Consider the following 19,320-nt stretch of genomic DNA (forward strand, 5'->3'; position numbering starts at 1 on the left):
ATCACTGGCTGTATTGAAAATGCTTATTTTCAATTTGCAGTTATGCCAACAAACATAGAATATGTCTAAATTAAGAATTAAAAAGAAACCCAGGGCTCTTTAGTATAACTGTAAATTTAAAACTACTCATACATTGTTGATATTCTAAGAAACATGATTCACCAAAAACATATTTGGAATGTGTATTCCCCACTTTCTTTCTTGATATAATTTATTTTTTCTCTTTATCATTTGTGACTTCATACATAATTATTCATGTTCTCAACAGAAGCCATTTTTGTTGCTTTGTAAATAAATATCTTCTATCTTTTTGTTAAAAATACAGATGTTTCTTTCATGCTGTTGCTATGCATTTGGCAGTCATTATGATCATACCCCCACACACATATTTGTTATTTAAGTGATAAAATCCAACATATTCAAATGCTGCTAACTCAAGAGTATTTCATAGATTATGATAGGACAAATCAAAGATCAGTAAGATGCCACTAAGGAACAATTTTAGTTTTACAGTGAAGTGTTAGTGGTTTACTGTTATTTTTTTTTTTTTTTTTTGGTTTACTGTTATTTAAATGTATTCCTGATGGTAAATGTTTCCAGAGCATTCTTTTTCTGCCTCTTATATAGTGAATTTCCCACAATGAACAGAGTATTTAGCAGTTTGCTGAATCTTAAGTATTTAGAATTAAAACGTACTTTTTTATTTAACATTAAATAGAATCCTCTCCCTCTCCCATCTCTTTACCTCTGCCCCCCCCCAAAAAAAAATAAATAAAGCTTTTCCAAATCTTTTACATTGCAGCCGTTCCCCTCCTGGGAATGAAAAGGATGTGAGAGTCATTTGATGAATTGCTGGCACTTATGTGCATCCACATTTTTCAATATACTTTTTTTTTTTTAACTGGACTTAAGCTGCCTATATTTAAATGCTTCTTTTGTAAAGATGATAAAGAGAGCAAAGATTTCTATTGGCTTAGTCCTAATCTGTTTGCTTTGTTGTGATTCTTTTTTTTCCCCTTTCTTTAACTGTTAACCTATTTATAAATCTAAATCTACATACAAAGGTCATTGGTTGGCTGAACTTAAACCATTTTACTCAGTAAATTTAATTAAGAAAATACAGTGCAACTCATAAGCAAATGAGTTTTTTCCTAGTTTTAAACCAAACCACCCTCTTGAGTGCTGATTGCCTTGCCCGACCCCTGGTGATACAGAAACAGGCAAAATTAAAAAGGACATTAAAGCTTCATTAAATCTGAAACACATTTAGTACAGTGACATATCTGCAGGCCATTTCAGAGAAGATTACATACTCTCTTTTGTAAGTTTCCTAATTTATAATACCTTGACAATAAAAACTGGGGAAATGCAAGTAGATTAATAGACCAGTAGGGGTAAAAGATACGGAATGGCCCCAGGTCCATCTGTCTCTGAAATATTCACTCATAGCATATGTGCTCCCTCTTTCTCATCAGGGTTCGGTGTTTATTTTGACTTTTGACAGCCTCATGAGGGACCTGTTCTTCAGGCAGCCATATCTGCTAAGAGACCTTTTTCTTTTTTTGCCTTCTCCTAATTGAACTTGATAAAAGGGTTCCAGAGCCTGGCTATATATTTCCTTCTCTTTTGCCACAAGACAAATAGTGTGGAACAAAAACACCTTGGTTGCATTAAACTTAGAAGGCCTGTGACATACATGGAAGGCAGCTTCCTTTCCCAGGGCCCTAAAATGACTGCTTTTGGTACCAGCCTAATGGTGCCACTGCCAGTTTTCACTGGTGCAGAATTGGAATCATTGTCCTGCTACTGGAACAGCAAGGTGGTGGCGGTCTAGAAGAAAGGAAATGATTGTTGAACTGCTCTGGTCAAGGACAAAAAAACATTCTCTGTCCTCTGGCTCCAAAGAGGTCAGAACTGCAAGATGTCTTAGAGTAGTTCTCCCAGGAATGTAGTTGACAGGACTGCAATTTCATAGGATGTCAGAAAAGTACGCACAAGGCAAAGCCAGACCCAAGAATGATGAGTTCACTAGTTCAAGCCCTGACACCTGTTTCCAAGCAGACTGGTACAGAGAGGCTCCCAGCTGACCAGCCTGCACTGAATTTTCTCTCTGTATGCATGGGGGGGTCTTATAGAGTAAATGAATGATATCAGCCATCCTTATTACATTGTACCAGTTATGGCAGAGGGCACCAAGTAGATGAGTGCAAGTTCCCAAGTTGACTGTAGCCTGGCCTCTCCATAGAACAATAATGACTTGAGAATTTGAAGCTCTGTGTTGACTGGAAACAATTCATATTTTTCATTTTATGCCACTCTTTTTTAAGCCTTCCATTAATCATTGCTTATTTACTTCCTTAGCAAAAACCAATGTCCCATATTGGTACCAGCCAGCAAATTTAGATTTCCACTGTATGTGTCATGGGCAGGTTCTTCTGCTCTGGAAAGCTACATGGACAGAATTCTTCCATGATCCTCAGTGCATGTTAAACGTATACCCAAGTGAGGGACACAGTGTCTATAGAATGGCTTGAGATAAAATATTCTAAATATTATCTACTAGTCACTAAGTTGCTAGCCTTTTTAGATGAGAGATCCTCCTCTTGGTTGTTTAATAATTCCAAATGGAAAGATACACATAACTTGCCATCCACAGATGACTGTGATGATGGGTGACAGCTTTTCTAGAGTTGCCATTGCCTGTCAAGTCAATATACAATCATGCAAAGGCTTAGCCTGCCATCACTGCCATGGTAGACCACAGTGGCTCCCCCTCAGTGTGCCCGCTCCCGTTGTCCAGAAACACAGTGTTTGCGAAATATAAGGCGAATGGATGGCCTGTATTAGGTAAGATTGGAGTAAGGGGAGTGGAGAGCTGAGTCTCTCCTCTTCCTAATTTAAGACAGTATATAAATAGCAGGGACACCTGGGTGGCTCAATGGTCGAGTGTCTGCCTTTGGCTCAGGTTGTGATCCCAGGGTCCTGGAATCAAGTTCCACATCAGGCTCACCGCGGGTAGCCTGCTTCTCCCTCTGCCTATGTCTCTGCCTCTCTCTCTGTGTCTCTCATGAATAAAGAAATAAAATCTTTAAAAAATAAAGCAGTACGTAAGCAACAAACAATCACATTAAACTGAAAGGGGGTTTGATTAACATCCACACTCTCTTTCCCACCTTGTGATGTTTTTGCTGTCTATGCTTTATACTAGTCCCTTGATTAATGATATTTACCAAGTGAAATAATGGCAGTATAACTTTTTTAAAAAGATTTTTATTTATTTGAGAGAGAGAGAATGAGTGGAGTGAGGGGCAGAGGGAGAGGGAGAAGCAGACTTCCCACTGAGCAGGGAGCCCCATACGGGGCTTGATCCCAGGACTGATCCCAGGACTTTAGGATCATGACCTGAGTCTAAGGCAGATGCTTGAACAATTGAGTCACCCAGGCATCTCAGTAGTATAACTTTATATCTTGATAATCAGTGAACTCTGAGTATGTAAGAATGAGTACAAGGTAATGAAACTGACTAGGCATTGCAAAACAGACACGTATATATAAATATACATCCAAATGAGCGTTGGCCTTTTCAAAGTAGTCACCTTACAAAGTCATATGGTTCATTCTTATTACATTGCTATTGCTCAGACTGGTTTTAGATCTTTGAAAATTAACCACAGCATCTTCATGTCTGTCTTTATTAAGGAACAAAATATTTTTTCTTTGCAGGTAGCTTTGGGTATTGGTAATACCCATAGGCCATTCAAACCGAGTCAACAAATAATGTACACAATCAAAAAGCTGGGGGGTATAATTTTAAGTCCAAGATAAAATGCAATTCTAATAAAATGAAGTAGGTGCTCTTTTGTTATTTGAAACGATACTAAACACAATTCCAAAGAAGTTCATTAATGTTTCAGTAATATCCTTGTTTTTGAAACAAATGCACAACTCCTCAAGTTGTAGAAAAGCAATGTAAAACTCTAGAAAGAACACTGGATTAAGTTGCAAGTCTTATGGTCAGGCCCTAGGCTTCTCCTGATTCACTGTGCGAGAACTTCTTTAATAGGTTTAGAGTTAAACCATTAGGGTTCTAATGTGTGAAATGGATTGATGCTCTCTTGGATTCATTCCAGCTTCAAAGTTCCCTGTGATTCTACTTTGAAAGTAGTTACAAATACATACAAAGGATTTCACAGGCCTGAGGATGAGCCACATTATGAAGTTGCAAAATTTTGCCACTATTTTCTTTAAATATGTTATGGTATATTTCGTAAGTTTTATTAGTTTATATCAACTCTGTCCAGGTTGAATCATTGTGTTTTTACAGGTGAGAATCCCAAGACCAAAATTAAGTGACTGGCCCAGAAACACATGGCAGTTTGCAAATCAAGCAAAATTGGAAGCTCTCTAAAAATTGCCATTCCCAATTTCAAACTTAGACCTACAGTCCTAACTTCTCAGCCTTGAAATGGCCACTTTCCTGCTAGTGATAGCTCCCCCCCACCCCCCGTGGATAGAAAATTAATCAAAAATATAATAAATTGATGAAAATAGTGGCAAAATTTTCTGTTCTGTGTGGCCCATTCCCTATTTCCTACAACACTACCTATGTACTTGTTACTAAGAACATTACAGAACTATGGGCTGGGAACAATAAGGTGTTTCCATCTTACAAGAGGAAAAGCCCACAGTTTCCTCTGGTTTTACAGCTCTGTCTAGGTGAAGACTGTCACACACAGGTAAATGTGAATAATGCCCAAAGAACTAAGAATATTCCTAAGAGAAGCCACATACTGCTAATGTTTAGTTGTTAAAATCAGAATATTTTATCAGGGATGCAACATTGCCCATTGAAAATGTCCATTCTAAATATAACTTTAGTGTAATTACAGCAAATAGGGTTCCTGCATCCAGGGTTGTGAGCTTTTTATATTTGCTGAGTATAGTTCTAAAATTTAGTACTTGTCTGTCTTAAGGAGATCTGCCCTGCATGCAAATCTATAACTAGACAAATATTATTTCCTTTCCCAGCTTGCTCTTGGGAGGTTTCCATATCCTCAGGTAAGATTGTTCATTACTGCCGTTTGCCACTGTGACATTCATTCCTATGTATGAAGGTACAGGGAGCAATTGTGAACATTTGAGCCACATACAAATAAATCTGTCCTGTTAAATTGAAAAGTGATATCTTAAAGGAGTCATTTAAAAGTCTCTATTGATTTTTGATTTTTTTTAAACTCCAGATTTTTTCCTCTTTGTTAAAGGTTGAAAGGCATCATCGTGCTCTTCCTTTGTGTGACATTGGTGATGTTTTTCCTTATCCTCGCCCAGTGCCATGTGCTCATGCTGAGGTTAGAGAGGCACAGCCTTTTCTTTATACGGTATTTGAGCTTTTGGATTCAATTAAAATTATTTCAATTAAAGGGTTGTTGAGATGAAGGGTGAATCTAGATCATTATTTTTGCTACATAAATAAGCCCCCAATTTTATGTGGGTGTGATTCTGAATATACTATTTTTTAAAATATGCCCATTCCCATACAATTTGTAAGAAAACAAACTGTCCATCATATTACCATTTATCGTTTCTTTAAGATTTTTCTTTAGAAGGGTGCTAGCACTTAGAAAATATAAAGCTATTCTGGTGGTTTGAAAATGATTCCCCGATGTGGGGGGGGGGATAAGTGAAATGTCTAGAGGGATGAAAAATGAATGGTTTGACTGTTTTCCTCTGGTTGGTGCTTACTGTTTTTCTGGCATCTTGGTCTGTACAGGCCAAAGTGCCTGGAGGCATGTCTGATTTAAAGGTGGTGTTGGTCTCTGCTCTTTAAGCATCTATTAACTTGCTATTATTATGCAAATAAGTGTTGTATTACACATACTAATTTATGCATGGTTAGATTATGCAGATGCATCACAAACATGGTTATTGAATAATAGGATGGGGCTCATTCACTCTACCATCCTTATAAGCTGTTTTAAGCGAATTCTCCTGGTACCCATGTGGACATTTAAAGGCCCTTCACTTACTGAAATGTGTCTTTTGTATCCTTTTTCTTTTACAGTTAAAGCCATCAGATGAGTGGAAGAGAAATCGCCTAAGTTATTAGGTTCAAGAGTGTTAGACTCACTTGTCAAATTTGTAGGCTTCTTTGCTTAAATATAATCTTTTCCTTAAAGAGAAAATCTAAAGTGTAATTGCTTGGCATGCATGCTAGCATTTAGTCAGACTTTAGTGTATACAGCCTTGCTGCTTAGCTCTAGGTAGCCCATCAAATTAAAATCACATTTTCAGGATTTATAGCTCATTAGAATATTTATCTTGGTAAGCCTCTTATTCTGTCAGTAATTTTTAAACAATTCACTGTTTGGCCAATTTATACAATCCCCTAAAATTTTGTAAATGAAGACATCCTGTTACAGAATAGCTCTCAGAGAAGTCTTAGTAGAAAACTTGTAAACCATCTCATAAAAATGCCAGAGATTGAGAATGTAGCTATATTCTTGAGATTCCTAATGTGTCGAGTAATTAACCAGTGAGATTTGGTAAGTGATGAGTCTAAGAAACGGACTGCTGTTGTGTTTGACAGATGAAGCATTTGGATGCTCTGGTCAGATTTGGGAAGAGGCTGTACACCTTTGCAATTCTGTTTTCTTGAATGTTTAAGTATACATTTACTTGATCAGTCAAGTGGAAGCTGGAAAATTCTAATGTGCTGGACTCCCTAGTTAGCAATAACCTTTATGCCAGAGTGGGGGGGAAAGCTATATTCCTTGAATTGTGATACAATATTGTCACCAAACTGGGACTTTTATTTGAAATAATAGAAGCAGCTTTGGTGCCATTAGGATTATTTCCCAGATCTTTCAACAGAAATTTGTGCACTTTGTTGCTAGAATCAGTAATGACATTTGGTGGAGTTGGCATTTATTTTACAGGCATTGCATTATAGACTGGAGACTGGGAAAGGGTACTGAATCGATGCCCTTCCTGTCATCACACTGTCCTCAAAGTACATGAAGAACCTTGTTTATTTTCATAGTATTCCAGACACTGGATTAGGAATAATACCTTCTCTTTGGCCCATCACGTATCTCATTTGAACCCCAAACCGTTCTGTGAGATGGCATCCCCTCATAAATTGGGCATACCAAATGGTTGATTTACTCAATGTTGAACTACAGTTCAACACTGTTGAACTAACAGTGAGGTTAGTTCCTTGGAATCCCAAGCTCAGTAGTCAGGAGTGAACCACAAACTCGCAGGATTGGGAGGGCTCTCAGACATCATCGAATCAAACCTCCGTACCATATCTCTAGAAGCAAGCATCCACATTCATCTTGAATACCTTGAGTGATAAAACTCACTACTTTATAAATAGCCATCCAGTCAAAGCAGCTTTCATTCTGTTTACCAAGCTGAGGATTGACGGCTTCATCCTCATTGTCACCTGCTGGTCTGACCCTTGAACAGGTGAAAGCCTTTCTTATATCCTCATGATCACCATAGTTTTGCATCTCTTCTGTCCAGGACTGGGGACAATCCCAGGACATTGCTACTTTGAACTCAAAGTCAGGTCAGGGCACCAGATCTGAGCTCTTCACTAGTGGCAAGTTGAGAAGACGGGCCTATCAGAAAGAGCTCCTGACCAGGAGCTGAAAGATGAGAATGGGAACCCAGCTCTACCACAAACTGTGGTCACCACAGGCCTTAATTCTTGCTCTGTAACTCCTTGGAGCTTCAGTTGCCTTAACTCTAGATTGCAGATCCTGATACCTACCTTTCCTGTCTCATTAGAGCAAGTATGCAGATCAAATGAGTTTATGGATAGAAACCACTTGCGAAAGTAACAAGGGCCCAACCCACTGGCCCTGATGTTGGGCCATAGCACAGAACAGAATTTCTGGTTGTCAACCAAAGTTCACAAAAGGATGTGCTCGGCAACCTGCCAGCCACAACTGGAGCAGAACATAAAATGAGCGGAGAGGAGAGGCCAGCTTTGAGACTTGTCCTCCCACCAGCCCAGCGTCAGTGCTGCTAACAGTGTCGTTAGCAGTGCCTCTTCCTGCCGGTGACACAGTGTGTATCCAGTGGGGACCCAGATGAGGGAAGGGTGTCAGGAAGGTATCAGGGAGAGTCAGTGGCCTGGGGCCAATATAAAGATGAAAGGACTGGATTTTTGTTGAGATAGTCTTCTCTATGAACTTCATTGTTTTGTGCATTAGTGTTTTATTTGTTCTTGGGAAGGACTGTCTAATCCTTTCCTTTAGTCCTTGAAGTTGCATAGCCTCACTGCCATGCGGTTTAGGACTCTAGAAAAAAAAGTTTAGGAGCCGCTATAGACACACAGCCATATTACTACAACTTATAATAGGAACAACAGCAGTGTCTTGGGTTCATCTAGCCCCTTTCTGATGTCAAGCTTCATTCAGATCCCTTCCTGTTATCTGACTCAGGCTGTGAATCCCACCTGCAGCAGCTATTATTCCCATCCTCCAGGTGAGCGACCGAGGCCTGGACAGGTAAGGCACCTTACCTGTGCCTTCACAGGGATGAATGGATACAGTTAGATCTAGGTCTGGTAGGCAACTAAACCAAATGCATGGGCTCGGTGTACTCTGAGCATGGTTGGCTGTTCACACCACTCCTCTTCTTCCCACTGAGCCCCTCCAAGCCCGTCTCCTGGTTTGCCATCTCCAGGCAAGGAGGCCTCTTGTGTGATAAGATGTGCTGAACACCGGAGGCCATACCATGGTAGATAATGACAAGGCCATTCCCTAGAGCCCTTTGCTTTTGTACCTTGTGTTTAGCAGAGTGACAAGAGGGTCTAGAGGGCTCCAGAGCTCTCACTGACCCTACTGCCATTAAATTCTGGGTGCCTTTGAAGCAATAGGATCATGAAAAATTGTGTTTTTATATAGCTCACAACCACATATTATCTTCATTTCTTGAACAATTTAGCATTAACAGTAATTGGGAAAGATGCACAGGTCTGGAAAAGGACTGGAGCTGTGTATAGTTAATCATGTAAATCCAAGTTCAGTTGACTTAAAAAACATGATGGTGGGCAATGGTTTGTTTAATGACACCATAATTTAGGAGAAATGAAAAAGATTGCCTGCCAAAAATTATCATCCTTCATTCAAACTTTTCAATAGTGCCTTGCATTAAGATGATAGTAAATCCATTAGGGAGACTTCTCAGGGGATGTGCCAGCTCTGACATTTGGAAATTTGGTAAGCAGGATGTCTGCCACAGGAAAGTGAAGATAATACAGATACAAATGTATTTAAAGTACTTTTGTATGTATAAAAATGTTGTTCTTTTGGCTACAATTCCTGATCTTGGTTAATAAATTACATCAAAATGACCTGAAGTTAAAAAAAGGAAAAAAATCTGAGCAAATAGTGCCCCTGGTATTGTAAAGCTTTGAATGTTTTCACACCCCATTAATTTATTACTTCTCTTTCTTCATCTTTAAATTTCATTTTTTTTTTCAAAAATTCCGACTCCCCGCTGCTGCAGTGATTTTCATCTTGTTGTTAATTTTCCCTGCTCCATATGGAGCTCCAGACATTTCACCTGGAGGCTGTACTAGATTTTGTTGTAGTGATCGTACTTCCGGAGGCCAAAACTGTCATTTAGGGTTCCTGGTGCATCTGTCTGCGCCAGGCTTTTCACTGGCATGGGAGAGTGTGAATAACAAATTGGATGCACCTGAGATTCAGATGATTAGTGTGTTTTGTGAATCTCCACGACTTGTAAGCAGATAGCTCTGGGGGGGCAGGAGGGCTGTACGGCAACTGCGGGTGAATCTGTACTCACACCTTACATTTGGGGCTCTGCGAGGGAAGCGCAAACATCCCAGGCAGTCTGAGTGCAGAGAGAGTAACAAATATTTCATCCCGCCTTGTCATTGATTAGAAAAGAGCCTTTAATTTCATTTCACCCCATGTTGTGATTAATTTGCATTCTTTGTCAGAAGTTAATGGAGTTTTTTATGGTTCACTCTGAAATCCGTGAAGACATCAGACTTGATCTGATGTTTATACAACCGCCAGCGGAATTTTTTCGTTTGATTGATGGCAAGCTTGATGTTATTCCAAACGGCTTTTTAAGCTGTTTTTAAGAATTATTTGAATAAAATGCAGGCAAGATATTGTTGTAACGATCAAGATTATCTGTTAAAAATCTGTTTCAAATAAAGACGATGATAAGTAGTAAAAAGGATCAAAAACATAAGAGATATAGTGAATGGCAACGTTATTTGTTAAAAATACATAAGAATGGCATTCAAATAAGTTATTGTAATATCTAGAGATCATTTTTCTTGAAAAGAATATACTATCATCTGGCCAAATAGAATAATTAAGGCTACGGTAGAAGGAAAGTCTGGATCTTTGGGATTAAAAGCCTTTACTACCAATTGGCTAATTCTCATTTATTCTGCTAGCTTTTGCCACCAATGTACAAAATAGAGATCTAGAGTTCTTAACTCGAGAAGACAGGGTCTGTCAGGCCTGTTAGCTCAACAAAATGATGACGTATTACTTGTCTCAATAAAGAGGCATTCTTAAATCCCAATACAAGTTCAACATAAGTGGATAATAGAGGATTTTAAGTGAAAGACATGCATTCTTAATAGTATAACGACTGGCCTTTTTCGTAAGATAGTACAGAAATGAAATTCCCTGTTTTAAAATCAGAATACCCCAGTTGTTTGTGGGTAAACGGAATGTGTGTTCATCCCCTGTGCACTATCTATCAAAGTACGAGAGAAGCTGTAGGTGGCCTTTGCTCAGAACCCCCTGCTACTAACCAAGGAAATATGTTTTGCAAATGCTTTTTGATTACTAATACCGTTTGTTTGATTTGGGGGCTTTGCCTTGCTTCAGCAGATTCTTGCTTTGCTGTGATTGCTGCCAGTGAAACTTACTCAGGTCAAAAAGCTACTTATCTGAGCACTTTCACTTAAAACAGATTAATTTATTTGCTGTATCTGAAACTTTGCTAAATAATTGGGTGGGTTTAATTGAACTTACTGCTTTCTGATCCTTGTATTAACATGATCTAAGGTCCTTTTTATTATATACAATCCATATTATTGACCAAATTTGCCCTGTTTTCATTTAAATGTAAGCAGCTTGTCAAGGAGAAAATATTTTGTTTAACTTGGCTTGGAAACCTGCTATTTTAATGTGTTTTTCTTTTTCGATTGACAGACTGTCTTTTAAACATTCATTTATTCTGTAGTAATAAATTGTACTCTGGATAGAGCATTTGTCTCATAATGGAGTAGAAAACGTGTGCTCTTAAAACTATTTTAAAATATTAAACACTTTTCAAAAACTAATGCTGAAATTCTAGTTTTTATACCTAATTTTATTCATATTTTAAAAGCCTTTGACTATGCTACTACTAATCCTAATTTTGATAATTTAATATTGTTTTATATCCAGTGTTAAATTCAGACCATAGATTTTATTACCTTATTTATGTACTGATGTATTGATCATGTCCAGAGCAACCTAAAATTGCAACATAATACCTCAGAAGTTGACCTTCTTCGAAAAGAGGTATTTGGAATTTATCCTCTGTTACGTAAACTTTTTGAAGTCCAGAACATCAAGGATTCTATAAAGTCATAAGTATCCAGTTTTTTGTGTGAGGTCTCTAGTCAGAAGGGGAAAAAAAAAAACCAGTAGTAGGTAATTACCCCAAACTTTAAGTACTCACGTGTAATTGGCAAGACTCCAAAAGAGCAATGTGGGTGCAATTTTTTTTGCTAGCCAGATTTTTAGCCTACATGTTTTAATCCATTATTATTTTCATTCTCGTTATTTAGGGTATAGACTAAGGGATTTACCTATGTAACTCTTAGGAATCCCCAAAGTGTGGGTTGCTTAGAAACATGACATTTTTCATTAAAGATAAATTACTTATCAATACCTCATTTGGGGTAAATGCAGTTAGCCAGCTAGGCTAATGAACCCTGTCTTTTTTAAAACACTAACCCCATGTTGTTTTGATTTTATAGCACATCCTAAACTATTTCATGACATACATCTCAATTCAATTCAACATGTATTTGTCGTTGAGAAAGTACTCTGTGCTGGCACTGTGCTGAGCACCGGAAGTACAGAAATGAAACAGATGTGGTCCCCGCTCTCAAAGAGTCTAGTCTAATGGAGAGAAAAATATAAAACACATGGCAGTTGATGCAAAAGGAACCCAATAGGAGGTAGTATGCTCTGGAACTGGTCAGCTCACTTTAGAAAGCTGTGAAGGGGGATCCCTGGGTGGCGCAGTGGTTTGGCGCCTGCCTTTAGCCCAGGGCGCGATCCTGGAGACCCGGGATCGAATCCCACGTTGGGCTCCCGGTGCATGGGGCCTGCTTCTCTCCCTCTGCCTGTGTCTCTGCCTCTCTCTCTCTCTCTCTCTGTGTGTGTGTGTGACTATCATAAAAAAAAAAAAAAAAAAAGAAAGCTGTGAAGGTTTCACCGAGCAGGTGATGCCAGAGCTGAGGCTATGAGGCTAAAAGAATGGGAAAGAACTTTATAGCCACTCTAGTCAGAAGGAGACTCATCTGGTAAAAGCTAAAGGTCTGAAGCAGCATGTTGTATGTAGTATCCTTCCAATACTTTAATTCAGTAGGGTACTACTACTTCTACTTCTACTACTACTACTACTATTACTTTTATTTCCCTACCAGTTTAGAAATTTCCCTAAGTAACTTTAAGCAGCCCTGGGAGGGAAGGAAAAATGGAAGGGCACAGTGGTAGAGGAGAGAGGTGATGTGTCAGGATGGAGATGGCAAGTGCAGCAGAGACCAGGTAATGAAATTGGGGTTGAGAATTTCATGAATCCCTTTGAGATGACTGGGAGCCAGTCTGAGGCTGGAAATCATTACATTTTAAGATCTCTGCCCCCAAGGTCAGCTGGCACATGCCTCTGAGGGACTTGGCACATCACAGGACATTTTCTAGACTGCTGGGGGTGGGGAGTTGTCATGATCAGATGAGCTAATACCTAAGAGGACACTTTGAAAAATATAAGAGGGTAAACAAGAGCAAGGTAATATTAGTATTATTTATATTTCCAGAAAGTACTTTAGGGATTTACCTATGTAGCTCTGAAAATATATGACCATGTCTCATGTCTCATACCAGGTAGGACTAAAATGAATTACTTTTCTGATCCCACAAGAGCCTTCCTTTACAGTGTTTCTTTTTCGAGTTATAATTTATCATTCACAATCACAATCATAATATATAGAATTATATACAGAACTTAGTCATTTTTAGTTGAGTAACTGGGGACCCTGATTCTTTTACAATTTTTAAATAATCTGTTTAGCCCGGAAATAGAATTGAAGTTTGAAGTAATGAACTTGGTGCCCAGTCTGGCTTTCAGGTGGCAGGCAGCTTTGCCATCTTGTCTCCCTCTTGGGCTCTGTGGTCTGGGAGCCCTTCCACTGTTACCACCTTGGTTTTTATTGGTGCTGTCTGCTACTTCATGGGGTCATAGAATTTCAGAATGTAATGAGACCTTACAATGATCTATTCCAACTCTTATTTTATAGAGGAGGAAATGGGATTCCAATAGCCATTCGGTGATTCACTCATGATTACCAGGTATTAGCAACAGAGTTCCCACTCTAGAGAGATGGTTGCAGGAAGAAAGGCACCCAGAGGCTTTGAGCCCAAATGCCATTTTTATTTTACACAACCATCCACTCAAGTACTGCCTCCAACTGGTGTGTCTGCAGAGATGAAAGGGACTTGTCCCAGGATGCTCCCTGTCTATCAGATAATTGCTGATGGGTACAGATCCCTACAGGGAACATGGTCCTCAACAGTGGTAGTAACAGCAACAAAGACATCAACTTTGATCGCACTCCAGTGTTTTACTTATCACTATTTTCAGTTTAGAAAACTTGGATAGATTTGGGACTCTAAGTTAAAGAAGGGGGCAGACCCAGCCAAGTTTTGTTTGAGCACAAATTACTTTTTAGATGTTTAACAGTTCTGAATGAATGCCTGGCGGGGGCTTGGGAATTCTTCCTCAACTAAAATGCTAATGATGCTAAGAACTCAACCCTCTTTAGTGCCAATAAAATGGACAAGCTAAGTTCATTGAAAAGTCACTGAGTTGCCTAAGAAGAGCAAAGGAGATTTGATTTAGGACTGGAGATTGCCCAGGACACACCAAAGAGGAAAGAGGGTCCCAAGGGCTTGTAGGAGCTAAGAAAGGAGACAGTTAGTTGTTTGTTTATGCACACAGCCAGGGTGTCAGCTCCAAGGAATTGTGGGAAGCTGAGGCAACCAGTCAGAACCAAGTGTGGACTCTGTTATGCCATATTCTGTCAAAGTCTGTAGATGTTGACTGCCATGAAGAGAGGGAATGAAAAGCTGGAGAATAGAATGGTCAATCTTAAGAGGAAAGGAGGCCAGAGGAGGAAAGAAAGACCAAAGAAGGTAATGAAGCTTGTCTTGTTTTCTGTTCAGAAACAGGCTGCAAAAAGCACCATTCTGTACATAAGGAGACTTGACTACAGTCCTAGTTCTAGTTTGGTTAAATGCAGTAAGCAAAAGAAAGTTGCCAGCTAAAGGCCTTCCTCCACCCCCTGTTCTTTGGACAGCCCTTTGCCTCCCTAGCCAGGCAGCTACAAATGCTCACTGACTCACTACAGAGTGGATGGGGAGGCAAGAAGTGACACCCCCAGCAGATAACCAGTGGAATCGTTGGCTGCCCTCCCTCCCCACCACAGATCTCAGTTTTCTCATCTGAAAGAGGAGAGAGGTGTGCTAGGTCAGTGATTTGCAGAATGATGAGAGACAGGACATGAAGTAGGTAGGTAGACATTCACTCCTTGACACACACAAACACACAAACACACACACATACACACACACCAGTCCACACACAAACCCCAGAGCAGTTCTGTTTTTGTCTGTTAATTTTTGCTTATGTATCTAAATAATATCTTATAAGAACTTAGGGTTATTTGGTAAACAGAATCTGAAACATGCTGGCCTAGTTCCTTCTGTGGTTTCCTTTCATTTTGTATGAGCAACTTCCCCCTCTTTTCCCTATCTTCAGCTGCTTTTCTCATCATCATCTCCCCGAGTATGCTCTTGGATTCTTTTGGACCAGATTTCACTTATATCAAAATGAGAAATGTGCCCTACAACTCAGAAACAGAAATCAAACTTTGTTCAGTTCATTCTAGATCCATGACTTCAAGTCTTGATTTGAATCTCATTTACAGTCAAACCAATAAGACACATGTTAATTAACATCATTACGCGTAACTGTATTTCAAAATTCTTTCCTTCTTAATCCCATATAAAACATGTAGTGACTGCAGTTGCAACTTATCTCAAAATCTCAGCAGGTCAAACAATGTTGTCAAATACATCATGGCCAAAAAAAAATTTTAAAAGGCAGCAATATGTAGAGTGTTTGCCCACAAAGAAAGCATTCCTTGAAATGCCTGAAAATATCCCTTTTTTGGGGGACACTGCCTTAGAAATCTACGACTCCTTGAATCTAACAAATTGTATCTTACCCAAATGAGTGTCATTTAGGGGAGAATGCAAGCCCTCTGCTTAAGTCTTCTCTTTATCACTAATTTTCAGGGACCTTCAATAAGTCACTCATTTTTTTAAATTTTTTTTTAATTTTTATTTATTTATGGTAGTCACAGAGAGAGAAAGAGAGAGAGGCAGAGACATAGGCAGAGGGAGAAGCAGGCTCCATGCACCAGGAGCCCGACGTGGGATTCGATCCCGGGTCTCCAGGATCGCGCCCTGGGCCAAAGGCAGGCGCCAAACCGCTGCACCACCCAGGGATCCCTAAGTCACTCATTTCTGTGGACCAGCAGTGGTAGCTCATCCATCCCCTGGGTCCCAGACTCCAATACAGTGCCTTGTATAGAGTGAGTACTTGATAAAGATATATGAATAAGTGAGTTAGTGATTTAGTCTAACTTGACTTTTTTATAGGTTGGCATAGCAAATTTTAGAATCAGAAGGAACTAAGAATCAATACATGCTTTTAGGCTTTAAATTAATAATTTTGTCCCCTTTTCTTCTGTGTCCATATTTCTACCCTATCCTGCCAGCATTAATACCTGAAGGATAAAAGCTTCCAAAGAGTTGTCTTAAGATACTTGAGGGTTTTATATAAGAAAAGACATGGATTTGTACTGTCAAGAAGGTAGAACTGGAATGAGAGGTAGAAAAGACAGACAGAAGACCTAAGCTCCCCATCACTGTATGCATCCAGGCCGAAGTCCAGTCAGCCAGGAGTGTAATGAAGAAGGGATTCAGGGATCAAACAGAGGTGGGTCAGACTAAAAAAACCTTTTAAGATTCTTTCAAGTCCCAAGAGTCTATGATTCTGTTTCAGTGTTGGACAGGCCTCTCCTCAACCAGACAAACAAAAGGCTGATGATGTATTTCCTATCTGTTGCAAGGGAGAGGCAACAGGTAGAAACTTCCTCAGACTTGTTTAGATTCTGCAGTTGGTTTAATCATATACTCATTTTGACTCTCAAATACCCTGGTCAGTATGAAGCACATAAGAAATAGAATATAGGAAAGAAGTAATTCTTCTTCAGTCCAAGATTAATAAACTTCCATGTTTCTCTCCATGAGCCAACTATGTGATATGGCTATCAAAATCATGAACGCACTTACAGCTTCTAGAAGTTTCTTCTACTGAGTGGTGTATAATGTCCCGAATAGGGTGACTAAGCCAGTCAGTCTGAGGTATGTGTGCAGGTGTGGGTGTCCTGCTTTATGAGAAACACATGCACATGGAACCACATTCCAAGAAATGCCGTCACAGTGGTGGAGATTGTCAAACCACGCCTAGCTCCTCCAGGCAGTTTTCCAGTTCAGGTAGCAGAAAACCCAACTCAGGTTGCCTCAACTACAAAGGGACTTGATTGAACAGCATGGCCAAAAGTCAATTATTGGTGGGTTTAGGTAGAACTTGGTCCAACAAGTCACTTCTGACTCTGTTCTTGGTGGGCTTCTTCCTTCACAGACCAAGACTGGCTTGGGGTTCCAGGGCGACCTGCTCCCCTATTGGAAGGGAAGAGCAGGTCTCTCTTCCCCAGAGACAACCGGAGGCCCTAGGCTTCAGTTTGATTGGATAAGTTTAACTCCCCAAGCCCAGGGGATCTAGATGATACTGACTAGTTTAAGCCTGAACCGCATGTCCCACCCATAAAGCTGGTGGTGAAGTAGCTGGAGGTGAAGCACATGGGCTATTGAGGGGCAGGGGAATGTTATTAGAGTGTCATTAGTAATAGAAGGGGGAAGAGTAGAGGGCAACCAGTCATAGCAAATGATCATAGGAAGAAAACAGGATTTTTACTCAGGAAAGAAAACATTGCGGAGAAACAACCCATCTTCAAATATGCAAATTGCCATCACTAGACTTAATCACTACAGCTCCAGACCATGGGCATATCTTGTGGGAGGACGTATTTGAACTCATAATAAGAAAGAACCTTCCAACAATTTAAGCCACCCAGGATCGAATAACTGGATCCCATCGCTGGAAGTCTTCTAGCAAAAACAGGATGCCTGCCTGTCAGGAATATTATAAAGTAAATTGCCACATGGAGCAAGGAGTCAGACCAGGTGACCTCTAACATCGTTCTGGATTCTATGGCATGTAGAGGATTGGAGCTAGTAGAAGTACAGACCAAATGAGAGCTTCAGAAAAAACATTTTGACATATTAAAAATCTTTTGCTATAGCAGATTTATTTGACCATAAAGAATGGAATGGTCAACAGGCCTTTCTCAAAAAAGCTGCATCTCCCCTCACTGCCTGCACCCCCCATACACACATAACTGATGTTCTAAGCTAGATTCTGAAACAAGACCACCCTCTTTTGGAACAAAGAAAAGGGAAAAGTTTGATACAGCAAATGTATCTTCTTTGAAAAGAAAAATATTCTAAATCTTATCTGAAAGGAAAGTGCTTAATGGACGTCTTGGCCAGTCTTTGTACCACTAGGGAGAGGGTTAATTTTATAATTCACATTGATCATTTTAAATTATGTTTCTGAGCCCCCGCTTTTCTCACAAAATTCAAGTCTAAATATTAAAATTTACATTTGCCCAGAGGATGGTTTACTAGGGTTCCTATATACCTATGTGGAATAGGACATGAGCTATGTCAATTTTAAATACACAAGAGATAAGAGTGTAGACTGGCAGTCAGGTCCTTTCTTTCCTGCTCGCTGACTGGTAGACCCAGCAAATGAATAATGTTACACTGTACCTTGATGCTCTGGCTGCTGTGTTTTGTGTGAAAATGCATTGTCCTTGATACTCAGGAAGCGGTAAGAGCCAAGTGATCTAATTTATGGCTGTGATGATTTTCTTTCTGGTCCCATCTGAGCTGAGCCCTCCTCTGGGCATCGTAGAGACTTTCTGTCCCACCTCGCTGTTTGTGAGATTCAGGAATATCTGGTTTTGGCTTTTCAAAACTGGTGATTGCTGAAGGCAGCAGAGAAGATGCCATGAGTAAATCTTAAAAGGTGGGGAACCTAATGACTCTCTCATATCCCATTGAGTCACTCCTTACTAAATCTTCTTACCACCTATTTTTAAGTCCTTAGTTTTTAATTAAGTCTCATGACTTATTTTTTGTTTTTGTTTTCTTCTATATAAGATAAGCCAATAGACTTACAGGCATGTTAAGAACTTGAACAGGGGGCAGCCTGGGTGGCTCAGCGGTTTAGCGCCACCTTCGGCCCAGGGCCTGATCCTGGGGACCCAGGATCGAGTCCCATGTCAGGCTCCCTGTATGGAGCCTGCTTCTCCCTCTGCCTGTGTCTCTGCCTCTCTCTCTCTCTCTATCTCTCTCGCTCTTTCTGTGTGTGTGTGTGTCTCTCTCATGAATAAATAAATAAAATCTTAAAAAAAAAAAAAACTTGAACAGGGACCAAGGCTGATAAACAGGAGAGATACAATGGCACATGTGAATTTTACTTGTTCATTTTATATTTTAGTGATTACGTATTATTCATTTTCTTTGTTTCCTCATGCATTCAATATCTAAAAATATCAGTTTGTCAGAATTCCCATGTATGGTTCACTAGAGTACATTCTGTTCTACTTTTTTTTTTTTTTTCCTAAAGCAGTCCTTTGTCTAGGAAATCTTACTTTAAGTTAGTGGTATACCAAGCATTGTGGTTAGCTTGTGGTCATGTGGAAATAATTCTTCTTTTCTCTCACTGAAGCCTTTTTGAGATTTGAGCACTTTGGTTTTATAAGTTATAATGCATTGGAGGCCA

The 19,320-nt window shown here is 39.6% G+C and overlaps 1 protein-coding gene across 24 annotated transcripts in view; it reads left to right on the forward strand.

Annotated features, from left to right (window-relative positions):
• MAP2K5 (mitogen-activated protein kinase kinase 5) overlaps positions 1 to 19,320 on the forward strand; it is a 259,266-nt gene that overhangs the window by 169,387 nt on the left and 70,559 nt on the right. For 9 of the 24 annotated variants that reach the window (XM_072738900.1, XM_072738899.1, XM_072738891.1 and 6 more), the window contains 2 exons: positions 5,029 to 5,058; positions 5,262 to 5,378. The exons of 3 other annotated variants lie outside the window; for them this stretch is intronic. In XM_072738900.1, coding sequence (XP_072595001.1) covers positions 5,029 to 5,058; positions 5,262 to 5,378 — 147 coding nt within the window. The remainder of the gene's footprint in view (positions 1 to 5,028; positions 5,059 to 5,261; positions 5,379 to 19,320) is intronic. 12 more of the 24 variants (XM_072738897.1, XM_072738894.1, XM_026012635.2 and 9 more) reach the window with 2 other exon arrangements.

The sequence above is a fragment of the Vulpes vulpes genome, chromosome 15, assembly GCF_048418805.1.
Source record: "Vulpes vulpes isolate BD-2025 chromosome 15, VulVul3, whole genome shotgun sequence".
NCBI lineage: Eukaryota > Metazoa > Chordata > Mammalia > Carnivora > Canidae > Vulpes > Vulpes vulpes.